At 41.6% G+C, this 13,159-nt stretch overlaps 1 protein-coding gene across 14 annotated transcripts in view; it reads left to right on the top strand.

The window, feature by feature from the left end:
- The window catches only part of CSMD2 (CUB and Sushi multiple domains 2), a 637,686-nt gene that overhangs the window by 67,860 nt on the left and 556,667 nt on the right, over positions 1-13,159 (top strand). For all 14 annotated transcript variants that reach the window (XM_078331131.1, XM_078331136.1, XM_078331130.1 and 11 more), the window contains one exon: positions 12,091-12,307. In XM_078331131.1, the coding sequence (XP_078187257.1) occupies positions 12,303-12,307 (5 nt within the window). In that variant the 5' untranslated portion in view covers positions 12,091-12,302. The remainder of the gene's footprint in view (positions 1-12,090; positions 12,308-13,159) is intronic.

The raw sequence follows: 13,159 nt of genomic DNA, 5'->3' as shown, positions 1-13,159 counted from the left end.
GACACAGTGAGTGCTTAATACTATCTTTAAAATGAGTAAATGAATGAATCAAGCATTTGCTAAGCCCTGAACTTTCATGTGTCTGTTCCTGTGCTTAGCCATTGTCCTGTGGACCAAAGCCATAGCTCAGGCATCTTCTCAGCTGGGGAAAATGCAATGAGAGTTCCTTGTTTTCACTCTGAAAGACCCAGACAAGAGTAGAACCAGCCTGGCAGAGGCCCCTGGCCTCAGACATACCTGGCCCTTTCTCTTTCCGCTGATCCAGGGATGTGGCATAGTAAGAATCAGTAAAGCAGAGATGCTTCTGCTAGTCCAGGATTCCCTGTCAAAATAATAAATAACCCCTGACTATTGTTGGCTGAGGATGATGGAAAATGAATTGCATCTATATCACCAGGCAGGGAAAATCATGTTTAGTCCACAATGGTGACTTCTGTGTTAAGCATGTCCAGGAGAATCAAAGAGCCTGGAGTTAGAATTAGGAAGCTGAGTGGCATGGGATTATTCCCGTGGAGCAATTGGATATGGTACAGGGACAGGCTTGCTGCTTCACCCCACCTGCCATGCATTGTTTTGTGCCTTTGTTGCATGCATCCCTAGCTTGAGAGGAAAAAGGAGACCCTGTTTTGTATCCAAGTCCCTGAGGCACAGCAACTGTGCTAAGCTCTTTTCAATAAATCCCAGGCTTTGACTGCTGTTGCTGGATGCAGAGTGGAACCAGGACTATAGCTTTGGGAGTATGTCTCAAGATGGTGTGTGAAATATTTGCAGCCTGGCAGAGAGAAGGGTTGTAGGGTTGAGAGCCTGAGTTTTGCTTTTGTACAGATCTGGGTTTGAATCTCAGCTGTTCTGTTGCTACTTGTTAGACCTTGAATATGTTTTTAAATCTTGAAGAGCTTTAGTTTCTTCACCTGTAATTTGTTGGGGGCAGAGGTGTAACAGCCGTTTCAAAAGGGTCATTGCAAATGTTAGGGAGATGTTAGTGAAGCACATGCATAAATGTTGGTCCCTTCTCAGACCTGTATGAAAGCACCAGTCCTTCCAGGTTTGTTTGTGTGCCTTTCTTTTCCTCTAAGATTGAACAATGTGGTCTCCCTGAACCACCTCTCACATGGAGACAGCTAGTAAGATGGGCCATGTCTGTCTCCTACAATCCACTGTGAACTCCTTTAGGATATAGACCATATTATATGTAATATGCCGCTCCCATCTCCCACAACTCCCTACTGCCCGCTAACACCCCCACCTATGTACCCTGGAACTAAGCAACCATTCTCCAGATTTGCTGAATGAGAGACTGAATTTGGCTTGGACCTTTGGGGTTTTTGATAGAATCCATGAGGTCCCTAACTTGGATGAGGACAATTGCATTATTTTCACTAATCTTCTACTGAAACAGCATTTTTACCAATCATGAAGATAGGCAACAAAGCACAAGTAGTATTAGCAGTACCTGTGAATTTGTCACTGGTAAGATCACAGATATTTCCATAGAACATTACAGTTGTTACAATTATCTTGAAGTAGCACTTATGCTTCAAATTATAATATGTATCAGGCCTACTGCTAGATCTTATTAATAATGCATTAATAAAGGAATGCTTATTAATATATGATCAATTTTCAATATATTTTAAAAACTGTATTTCAATCTAACTGATTTCCTTTGCAATTCTATGTATTTTGTTTTACATATTTAAAGACATCATTTGAGATTATGTCACCAGGCTTCAAGGAGGGCATGACACAACAAAAGTGAAGGACTTCTGATCATGGGGGTCCAGGGATAGGCTTTTTTGGCCTGACAATCCCCTGAAATGAATAAAAATGGTGGGAGGTTAGCTTCCTATGTATATTATTCTAGAGAGTGTATTTCTAACCTTCATTAGGAACTCCAACATGGCTAAGAATTAGACCAGTGTTTCTTACTAGGGGTGATTTTTCCCCCTAGGGGACATTTGGCAATCTCTGGAGAGATTCTGGTTGTCACATTGGGAGGTGCTACTGGCATCCAGTGGATAGAGGCCAGGGATGCTGCTAAACATCCTATGTGTACAGGACAGCCTCCCACAATGAAGAATTATCCCACCCAAGATGTTGATAGTGTCAAGGTTGAGAAACCCTGGATTAGACTATTGCACATCCACAGAAATCTCTGTTTGTTAAGATCTGTAGGAGAAAAACAGTGCACATCTTCATTAGAAACATCTGTGATAATTGTCACACCCAACACTTATTGCGCAAAATAGGGAGATAGCAGGGGGCGGAGAGAAAAGAGTAACCCTGGCTGGAGACTGAAGGAGGCTCCTTAGAGGAGATGGACTGAATCTGGGGCCATGAGTTAGATTTGCCAAGTTGAGAAGGTTGCAGTCAAAGGGTGTACCAGGCAAAGGGCCAAGCCTTGCAGGTGGCAAATTTGTGGTGCGACTGAGGCACATACTATGCAGGGGAGAGGGGCTAAAATGAAGCTCAGTGCCAGAATCTCTAATGACCTAGTTCTCAGCCCTTTCCTAAAGGGTCATTGCAGAGAGCCAAAGATACTGTTTGACCCCTGCCACTCTCATCAGTGGACAAGGTGCCCCTGCCAGAAGGCATGCATAGTGATGGGCCAGAGGCTGATTGTAGACTTGGGGTGTCCAGCTGGCACTCCGTGTGGCAGGTGAGACACCTTCAGCAGGCACGATGATTTATCCAGCATCTGCAGCTCCCCTCTGTGTTTCCTCTTAGGGCAGTTTCATTAATTGCATGGCTTCAACAAATCCATATCTCCAGTCCAGATTGCACTCCCAAACACCAGTCTACAGCCCTAATTGCCTTCTGGCCATCTCCGTCTGGATGTCCCACTGGCATCTCCAACTAAATTTGTCCAAAATTGACCTTATCAGTCAATAAATATTTGCAGAATTGAATTGAATTTTCCTGCCAAACTTCTCAAAAGAGTTATCTTCTTAAAATTATCATTATTTGTAGACAACATGATTGTGTACCTAAAACACCCAAGGGAACCAACTGAGAAATTTTTAGAATTAATAAGTATTCAAAAATGAAGCTGGATGTGAGATGAATGTATAAAAGTCAGTAGGTTTCCTATATATCAGTAAAATCCAGTTAGAAAAAAGTAATGAGAAAAATGGCATTCACTAGTGCAACAAAAAGTGCTTATAATATCTGTGAATAACCTTAACAAGATGTGACTGGCACTTATATAATTATATAAGAAAAGCATAACTCTTTATTGAAAGCTTAGGTGGTTGTTGTGCCAGGTTCTGTACTGAGCATTTAGCAACTCAGCAGATATCACATTAATCTGTACAACCATTCTAGAAGTGGATGTTAATTTTAAAGAGGTCAAAACTAAAGCTTAAAGAGTTTAAATAAGTTGCCCACACACAATATTAAGTGGCAAACCCAAAATTTGAACCCAAAGCTTTTGTTTCCAAAACCCATGCTTTTAACCTTTTCACTGAGCCACTTCCAAAGTAAACCATAAATACAGAGGTAAATGAAGTTGGTGAGTATTTTCTGAATATTAACTTAGTGCAAAAGTAATTGTGGTTTTTGCCATTAACTGTAATGGCATTACATTTTGTAATGGCATAACATCACAACAGTCATGGCATAACATTTTGCTGTTGCTGTTAATGGCAAAAACCACAATTACCTTTGCACCAACCTAGTATGAAAGATTAATTCATTTCACTCACCCATTCATTTAAAAATATGCACTGAGTGTCTACTATGGGCAAATATTGGGCAAGGTGATGGAAATAAAATATGAAGAAAAGCTCAAGGAGTTTGCTGGTAGAGACAGTCACATAAACATACCATTATATCACCATTGACGAAGGCAATGACATTCATCATGAATGATGAACAAGGAGTGGAAGAATACTCGATGGTGTCTTGAGGGTTCCCAGAAGGCTTTCTGGAGAAGACAATGAGTTTGAAAATGCCTGGAATTAGCCGAGTGAAGGAACAATCCAAGCACAGAATGCTAGGTGGGCGGTTAATATTTATTTATTCATTCATTCAACCAACAACTATTCTGTCAGCATCTACTGTGTGCCAGATTCAGGTCTGGGAGCTGAAAATACAGCAGAGAACAAAATGGCGCCCCACTCTCATGGAGATTGCATTTTAATAGGGGGAGGGAAGCATCAGAAAATAAACAATAGGAAAATATATGTCAGAGGTGCTAAGTGCTGTGGACAGAAATAAAGCAGGCACCTGGAACACCTTGCTTGAGAGGCAGGTCTAAATTTTACTTAGGGTGGTCTCTGAGGAGATGATATTTGACTAGACACCTGAAATAAGTAAGCATCATGTGGCTATTGGGGAGATGTTTTCTGGGCTGAAGCATCAGCAAATGCAAAGGTCCCAGGATGAGCATGTGATAGGTTTAGGGAGTAGCCAGGAGACAGCATGGCCGGATCACAGGGATATGGCTGGATCACGGGGATGAGGGGACAAGAGATAGGAGAGGAGGTGGACAGGCATCTGGGTACCTATTCATTTAAACCTTTGGGGACTGTGGTGAGGACTTTGGCTTTTATGTTGAGTGAGTTGAGAAGCCAACCCATCTTTAGTTGAGAGAAGTCTTACTCAGTGTGAATAAAGGAAGACTGTTGCCAGGAAAAAAGATAAATGTGACTGCCTATAAAAAGTGAACATTTTAATCTACATGAGAAATCTAAACAAAACAAAAAGCACACAACCAGGTATAAAACAGTATTTGTAACAAATACAACAAAAGATCAAAATTCTGACTCTATAAAGAGATAGTACAAATTGACAAGAAAAATAGTAAGACCTAATAGAAGATTTAAGTATATAACATTTAGAAACTTGAGGATGTCAAACATGATAAAATTAAAAGGCCAAACAACTACAAAACATGTATGTAGCACATGCAATGCATAAAGGATTAATATATTACACATATATAAAATAGATGAATAGGTAAGAAATCAAGAAAAAAATAAATATCACAATGAAAAATTAGCCAATATTTAATCAGATAGTCCAAAAGGAAAAAATTAAAATTATTAGAAAAAGTGAAAAGGATAATGAATCTGAGTCATAAAGAATTGCTAAGTAAAATGAGATCACATTTTTTTTGCACCTGTTAAGCAGGCAGAACATTTCCAAATAAGACAATGTTGGCAAAGGTGCTGTGAGATAGGCATTCCTAGACATAACTATTGAGAGTTTAATGGGGCTGCATTTCCTAGAAAGGATTTTGTTAACACAGAGCCAAAGCCTCAGAATGTTCATACCCTTTGACCCAGTCAGCTTCACTTTTGGAAGTCTGTCTTGGGGAAATCATCCAAAATAAATGAATGAGCAATGGCCTGAGGAGTCTAGTTCTCTGGGCTTGTTCTTGAACCTGATAGGGGTAGCTGCAGTGGCCAGAGCCTCAAGGCCTGGGTGAGAGAAGGCAGAGAGAAGGCAATAGTCCTGGCTAGAGAGAAATGCAAGGTGCCATTACAATGAGGGTTAGTAGCAGCATTCCTATCTACAGGGCAGAACATCAGTCACTGGAAGTGAAGAACAGGTAGCCTTTTTTCTTGAAAGAAATTTAACATTTCATGGGCATGAAAGAACACTTAGCCATTTTGGCATGAGCTCCCATTCCATTAGCATTTCAATCTGGAGTGGCTGCCCTGGGTTATAACTTCCTCAACTTACTAACATACATTGGTTTCAGGGAGATTTCCAAACGAGTCAGGCTTCTAACCCTTTCTAGCCATCCCTGACAGAGTCAGCCAGCCTAATGTGAATAGTAGTACCTTACCCGACCCCACCTGAAACCAAAGCTGGATGCAGTTACTGTATAGGTGAACATTTGTTCTGGGACTCTGGCCGTGGAAAGGCATTTTCCACTGCATCGACCAGCATCCTGTCACCAGATCTATCTAAGGGTCCAGGTCTTATTTATAATGGAACAAAAAATCCAGAAGCAATTTAAATGTTTGACAACAGGAGAATGGCTGACTAAATTCTAGTATAACCATACATTGGCAAGTTGTGCATCCATTTAAAATGCCGTTTATGAACAGATTCAATATCTTGGGGAATGCTCATGTTATAATGTTTACTGAATTGTTACAAAAGAAAACGGAGAAATGACCTGAATGGCCATCAACAGGGGAATGGTTGAATAAATTGAGATACATCCATGGCATGGAATATTACACATTCATATAAAAAATAAGTTAGATCTGTATCTACTGACCTGGAAGGTGTCTCCAGTGTATTGTTAAGTGAGAAAGCAAGCTGCAGAAAAATGAGCTAAACTACAGTCTTATTTTTTAAACAAAATATTAAAAATTCTCCCAGAATGTGTCCATATGGTTTGCATGAGAGAGAAGAAGGTGAGGGAGGGACACATACCTGGCTGTTAACTTCAGTAACTTTGAATTGGGAGGGGAGGAGGAAGGCTGGATATATATATTTTTTATACTTGTAGTGCGTATGTACATATTTATGCATATTACAAGTGAACATTGCCTTTTTAAATTGAGGATTGAAGAATAACTTACTGAAAAAGTAGCACACGAAATCATACATACTGTGTTATCTCAACAATGTAAAATATGCATGGAAAAAATCTCAAAGAAATGAAAATATTAACAGCAATTGCCTCTGGAAGGAAGAGATTATAATCATTTTCTCTTTAAATCTTGCCTGTATTTTACACAGTTTCTACAATGTAGAAGTTATTGCTTAGAATACAATGGCCTTCCACCTTCTCATCAGCCAATCTTGCCTATTACAATCTGGCCTCTGTCCACCTTGCCACCCTCCCACCTGCCTTTGCTGAAATTGATATATCCATTCAGCAAATACTTATTTAATTCTAGACACTAGGGATGCAGCAGGAACCAGGTCAAAGCTCCAGCTCTCTGCATTGCTTCCAGAGGGACTATTTAGACACCAGACTGAGTGACCTCATTCAAGACTCTCATCTTAGTCCTTCTGTGCTGTTCACCACATTGAGTCACCCTCTGCTGAATGGAACTGCTCTCTGGATCCTCTCCTACTATTCTGCCCGTTCCCCACTCGGTCACCTTTTCTGTCTCCTTACATGGGAGATGTTCCCAGAGGCTCTGTTCTGAGCTCCTTCACTTCTTTCTCTATAGCGGAAGATGCCATTCCCGCCCAGATTTTTAATCAGAATCTTCAGTCCTTGGCAGTTCTGAGCCGAGGCGGAGGCCTGGGATGCTGGCGGTGGTGGTAAATGTTGATATTTCATTGGTCATCCACACCATGAACAGGGGAGGCTCTTAAGATGTGTCCCCTGTGGTATCTATACTTCAGAATCATTCTGTGTACCCCTCTAGCATGATACTGTCCAGTGACTGGATTTACTTATTTCTAGTCTGTGATCCAGTTCCCCATGGCTTATCACAGGGTCTGTCCTAGAGGAGTGAATGAATGAATGAATGGCATGATGCAATAACATTACCAGGCAGGTTTTTGGGACAGGAGTGAAGTAAATTCTGGTACCTGTATCAGTGAGGGGAGGAAGTTCAAGGACGTGTACTCAGGGCTCCTTTGAAAGTTATAGAGAGGCCGGGCGCGGTGGCTCAAGCCTGTAATCCCAGCACTTTGGGAGGCCGAAGTGGGTGGATCATGAGGTCAAGAGATCGAGACCATTCTGGTCAACATGGTGAAACCCCGTCTCTACTAAAAATACAAAAAATTAGCTGGGCATGGTGGTGCATGCCTGTAATCCCAGCTACTCAGGAGGCTGAGTGAGGCAGGAGAATTGCCTGAACCCAGGAGGCGGAGGTTGCGGTGAGCCCAGATCACACCATTGCACTCCAGCCTGGGTAACAAGAGCGAAACTCTGTCTCAAAAAAAAAAAAAAAAAAAAAAGATATGGAGATAGAGGCTTTATTTCATTATCATGTGGATGGATATTTTTCTGACTTCTGGGCCATTTATGTCCTCTTTTGTGAACTAATTTGTTCAGATACTGTCCAATTATTACTAGTAGTACTTTTCCCCCTAAGTATTAGTAATAGTTCTTTCTATATTCAGGATGTCACTTTTCTCCTAATATTTTTGTATGCTTTCTGATATTGTTTCTGTTGTTGACATATACATACTTTTCATATAAAACTATCAATCTTGCAGTTTCCTCCACAGCTATTGTGCTAAAAATCACGGTCAGATAATTATTTATCTAGGTTTTCTTCTAATTATTCTATGACTTTATTTTTTTTTTAACATGTAACTGTTTGCTCTATCTGGAAGGTATTTTGGTACATAGTGTGAGTTGAGGAGATAACCTAATTCTTTTCCCACACAGTTAATTAGTTGGCCTGGCAAAAGTCTTTTTCTTTTCTCATTAAAAAAAATATTGCCTGATACATATTTTTTGTGCATTAAAGCCATTCTTACAATACCATTTCATGTCCTACCTGTCTACTCCTGGACCACCCCTATGCTATTTTTATAAGAGTGATTTTTGATGCTTTCTAGTGTCTTGTAGAATGAGACTGCTAAATTTACTATCTTTTCTAAAATAATCCATCGTGGCAATCTATTTTTCCAGTTAAACTTAGGTATCATTTTACCAAATTTAAAACAGGTCATTGGGCTTTTCATCCAAATTGCATTAAACTTATAAACTAACATTTCTATAACTTTTCAAGAGTTAATATCATAAATTAACCTTTCTGAATCCACTTAAGATTCTGCTATGTCTCTCCAATTATTTAAATGTTTTATCCCTCTGTAAAAGTCATTTTCATATGGTGCCTGCACATTTCTTGTTAAGTTTATTTATATGTATTATATGCATTTTGTATTGACCATAAACAAGATCTTTTTTCTTTATGTTTTATCTGTCATTGGCATATAGGAATGTTACTGATTTTTGTATATTATTTTGTATTTGGCTAGTTTACTAAAATTTCATATTGTCTCTAATAGCTTTCTAATGAATTCTCCTGGGTTTTCTAGGTATATTAATGTATCATCTACAAACCATAATTTTGCTTCCTCTTTTCTCATTTCTTGTTCTTGTGTTGCATGGGTTAGCTCTTCCAATAAGCTGTGAAATCCCAGAGGTGATGGTGGCATCTCTGTCTTGTTCCTGATCTTAATCAGGTGTTTCACCATAAGTACAGTGTAGGGCATTGTTCTAAAATAGATACTTTACCATGGTAAGGAAATATTATTTTTCCTAGTTTTGAATGCTTATTTTAATCAGGGTTACATGCACAATTTTTTGAAATGCCTGTTTAGCATTTATTCGGAAGACCTTAACTTTTTTTTTTCTCATTTGATGGGACACTTTGTGTTAAGAGATTTCTTAATATTAAAGTCCTTTAGAGATTAACTGTCTCCTTTGTCAGTTAATCCCTAAAATGGGCTTTAAAAAGTTAATGTTGAGTCAATTTATTAGCGTCATGGTGAAGAAAATGGATTCGAAGTGAACTGCTTATGTTTGAGTCCCACATTTGTATAATAGTGACTTGGACCCCATTCCTTAATTTATTTCTGCCTTAGTTCTTCATCTGTAAAATGGAGATGATATTAATAGTATCTACCTTATAGGGCTGTTGTGAGAATTAGACAAGTCAATATAGGTAAAGTTTTTAGGAGAGTGTCTAGCCAAAGGCTAAATAAATACAAGCAATATGTTAAATTATTGAGAACTTACTACATGCCTGATACTGAGCTTTGGACATGGATTCAAAGATGGGCAAACTCATATGTGGCCTCTGCTCTCATGAAGCACTCAGCCTGGTGAGAAGACAGATACTTGTGAAACAATCATATGCAAGCTTGGAGATTTACTTTTTTTTTTTTTTTTTTTTTTTTTTTGAGACGGAGTTTTGCTCTTGTTACCCAGGCTGGAGTGCAATGGCGCAATCTCGGCTCACCGCAACCTCCGCCCCCTGGGTTCAGGCAATTCTCCTGCCTCAGCCTCCTGAGTAGCTGGGATTACAGGCACGCGCCACCGTGCCCAGCTAATTTTTTGTAATTTTTTTTAGTAGAGACGGGGTTTCACCATGTTGACCAGGATGGTCTCGATCTCTTGACCTCGTGATCCACCCGCCTCGGCCTCCCAAAGTGCTGGGATTACAGGCTTGAGCCACCGCGCCCGGCCGGAGATTTACTTTTATAATAAGTGCCAGTAATAAGTTATGGTGTCATGACACCATGATGTAGGGGGCTTGACCTGATCGAGGAAGGACAGCAGGAGGAGATCTGAAAGATGGGTATGCTAAGAAGGGAGGGAAGAGTGTTGTAGGCAGAGAACAACAGCACATGTAAATGTCCTGTGGCTCTGCAATACGGGAGTGTGGCAGGTACAAAGGACTGAAACAGGCAGGATTTCGTTGGAAAGCTGGTGAATAGGAACCTGGGCTGTCACTAAGGGCCAGGCCATGTAGAGACCCTTGGATACTTTAAATGGTTTTTCCTTATTAAAGAGCACGGAGGAGCTGTTGAACGTTTGGGGCAGATGGGAGATTGGGATGACCTCACCACCTTTTGCCTACAGTGTGAAGAACAGATTGACAAGGACCAGAGTAAACGCGGCTGACCAGTTAGAATTTATTATGGGAGTTCAGGAATGAGCTTGGTGTGGGGTGGGGGCAGGTGGAGATAGAGATAGAGTGGTAGATTAGCCATGGGGTTGTGAAGAAGAGGAAGTTTCTAGGTGGGCCTTACTTAGATAAAGAGTTGGAGGCACGATTCCATTCATTGAGTCGGGGGTGGGAAACAGGAGAGGACAGAGTGGGTGGAGGGACATTGAGAGCATCCCAAAGGGGTGATGGGCCTGGAACACAGAGGGAAGGCTGGCCTGGCTGGCGTCGTTGCGAGTAACCAATGCACAAGTGGGAAATCTTCCAAATTAGAGAGAGGAGGAGAGGCCTTGGCACAGAGCCTGAACAGAGGCAGAGAAAGAGCAAGGGCAGGAAAGGAGTATGGTGTTATGGGAGGAAGCTCAGGGCATTGCTGCTCAACATATGGTCCCATACAGGGCATCATCCCATCACCAGAGAGCAAGGTGGAAAGGCAGTCTCTTTAGCCCCACCCTGGTGTCCATCTGAATCTCCATTTGAGACAGATCCCCAGGCGATGTGTGTACACAGTGAGGTCTGAGACCCTCTGGCCCAGAGGAGTGTTTCCGGAAGGAGGGTGAGGAACAGCATCAGAGGCACTGAGCAGTCAGCTGACAAGAAGATGGAAAAATAGCCACTGAGCCCATGGGTAGTAGACCTGTTTGGGTGGATCAATGGGAACAGAAGGCAGAATTGACAGGATTGGAGAGTGAGTGGGAAGTAAGAAAATGCAGGCAGAAAGTATAGACAGATTGTGTTTTCTATAAATTTGGGTGTGAAGAAAAAGAGAGAGACAAGGCTGGAGGGAGATGAGGAGTGGGGTGGGGAATTGTTTTCTTAACCATAAGAGTCTTGAGCACATTAAAATGAGAAGGTACTAGTGGAGAGGAAATGACTGAACACACATAAGAGAGAAACAGGATCCTATACTGTTCTTGAAGAGTAGGGAAGAGTTGAGACTCTTGGAAAGAGTCCATTTAGATGGAGGAAGAGGTGGCTCCTCTGTAATAGTAATAAAGACAGCATGTGGTAGGCTAGAAGGGTTTGGAATTGGGAAGACAAGGGAATCTTTAATAATTGCTTTTATTTTCTATGGAGAGTGAGGGAGAGGAATTAGCTGAGAGCCAGGAGGCTGTGGACAATGGAGGTTTGAAACTGTCATTCTGACATTTCATGTTGTAGAGGGAGATAATCTGAGTTCAGCCTGGTACTGGTTGCTTTGTAGTTCAGACTCTCTAAGCCTTAATTTTCTACTGCATAGAGTTGTTGTAAGCCTTGAATAAAATGCTACACAATTTATCACCTGGTCAGTGCACAGCACATAGCAAGCCCACAGTCAATGTTAGTCACCATTTGTACCTCCCTCAGTGCCAAGCACAGGCCTGGCTCATGGGAAGCACTTGGAAAAATGGGTTAATGATTCACTAACACGTGGCCCCTGACTCTCTGGAAGCTTCTAGAAGTTATTCTGGCTCTACTGACCTGCTCTGTTTCTCTTTCCCAGGCCAGAACTGCACGTTCCAACTGCACGGCCCCAATGGGACAGTTGAGAGCCCAGGGTTCCCGTATGGCTACCCCAATTATGCCAACTGCACGTGGACCATCACTGCAGAAGAGCAGCACAGGATCCAGCTTGTATTCCAGTCCTTTGCCCTGGAAGAGGACTTTGATGTCCTGTCGGTGTTTGATGGTCCACCCCAGCCAGAAAATCTGCGAATGAGGTACCATGCTGCCCACCTTCCCTGTAGCAAATAGCTAGGATCTGAGTCAAGTTCACTAAGAGGAAGAACTTTCTCAAGTGAAAAGTTTATGGTCTTCAACAAAGACCACTGTTTACACGATAGGCTCCCTCAACCCCTCTAGTTTCCCAATTCATGTCTCTTGCTTAGAGGTTTCCAGTTGGGAGGGTTGATGAGTAGGACATTTGGGAAAACTAGAGAGAAAACACAAGAGGGTTCGAGACAAATTCAACTCTTTCTATAGAAACTGATTTTTCATGCACAGGTGTATTATTTTTACACACAGAAATATAAATTGGAACCAAGAGCTATGGGTGTTGAACACTGATAGTGATGCAGTGAATATGTCTTGCATCATAGTATTTGAAACCACCGATAGGTTGCTGGAATTGGCTTTGCATTTGCAAGGCATTGGTTATGCATGTAGAATCTTGAATTTGAGGGTATTCCCACCCTCTTAACCCCCATCCCAGTGATGGAAGAGAAAGACATGGAGGGAGTGAGATGGCTTCCTGTACCCCTGAGCTGCCCCCAAGGGGGAGAGCTCATAGGAGGAAGATGGGAGGAAGGCTTCCACCCTCTGCAGAAAGGGTAGACTTTTCTGGAACAAAGGTGAAGACCCCAGGGTCATAATTCTCCAAGTGACCTGGAGGCCAGCCAGGCTCTCTCATAAGCCTTGTCAGGTCAGGTCAGCCAGGCTTCCTGGCTCCTCAGGAAGTCAAAGGGTTAATGTCTTACCCGCCAAGCCCTGGGGAGCCAGAGGTGCTAATTGCTTCTAATGACATGATGCACTAATGATCGGTTGCCAACCAAGTGCTTAACCTCAAAGCTTTG

The sequence above is a fragment of the Callithrix jacchus genome, chromosome 7 (assembly GCF_049354715.1).
Source record: "Callithrix jacchus isolate 240 chromosome 7, calJac240_pri, whole genome shotgun sequence".
Lineage (NCBI taxonomy): Eukaryota > Metazoa > Chordata > Mammalia > Primates > Cebidae > Callithrix > Callithrix jacchus.
The sequence above is the reverse complement of the archived record's forward strand: the minus strand, read 5'-3'. Positions and strand labels throughout refer to the sequence as shown.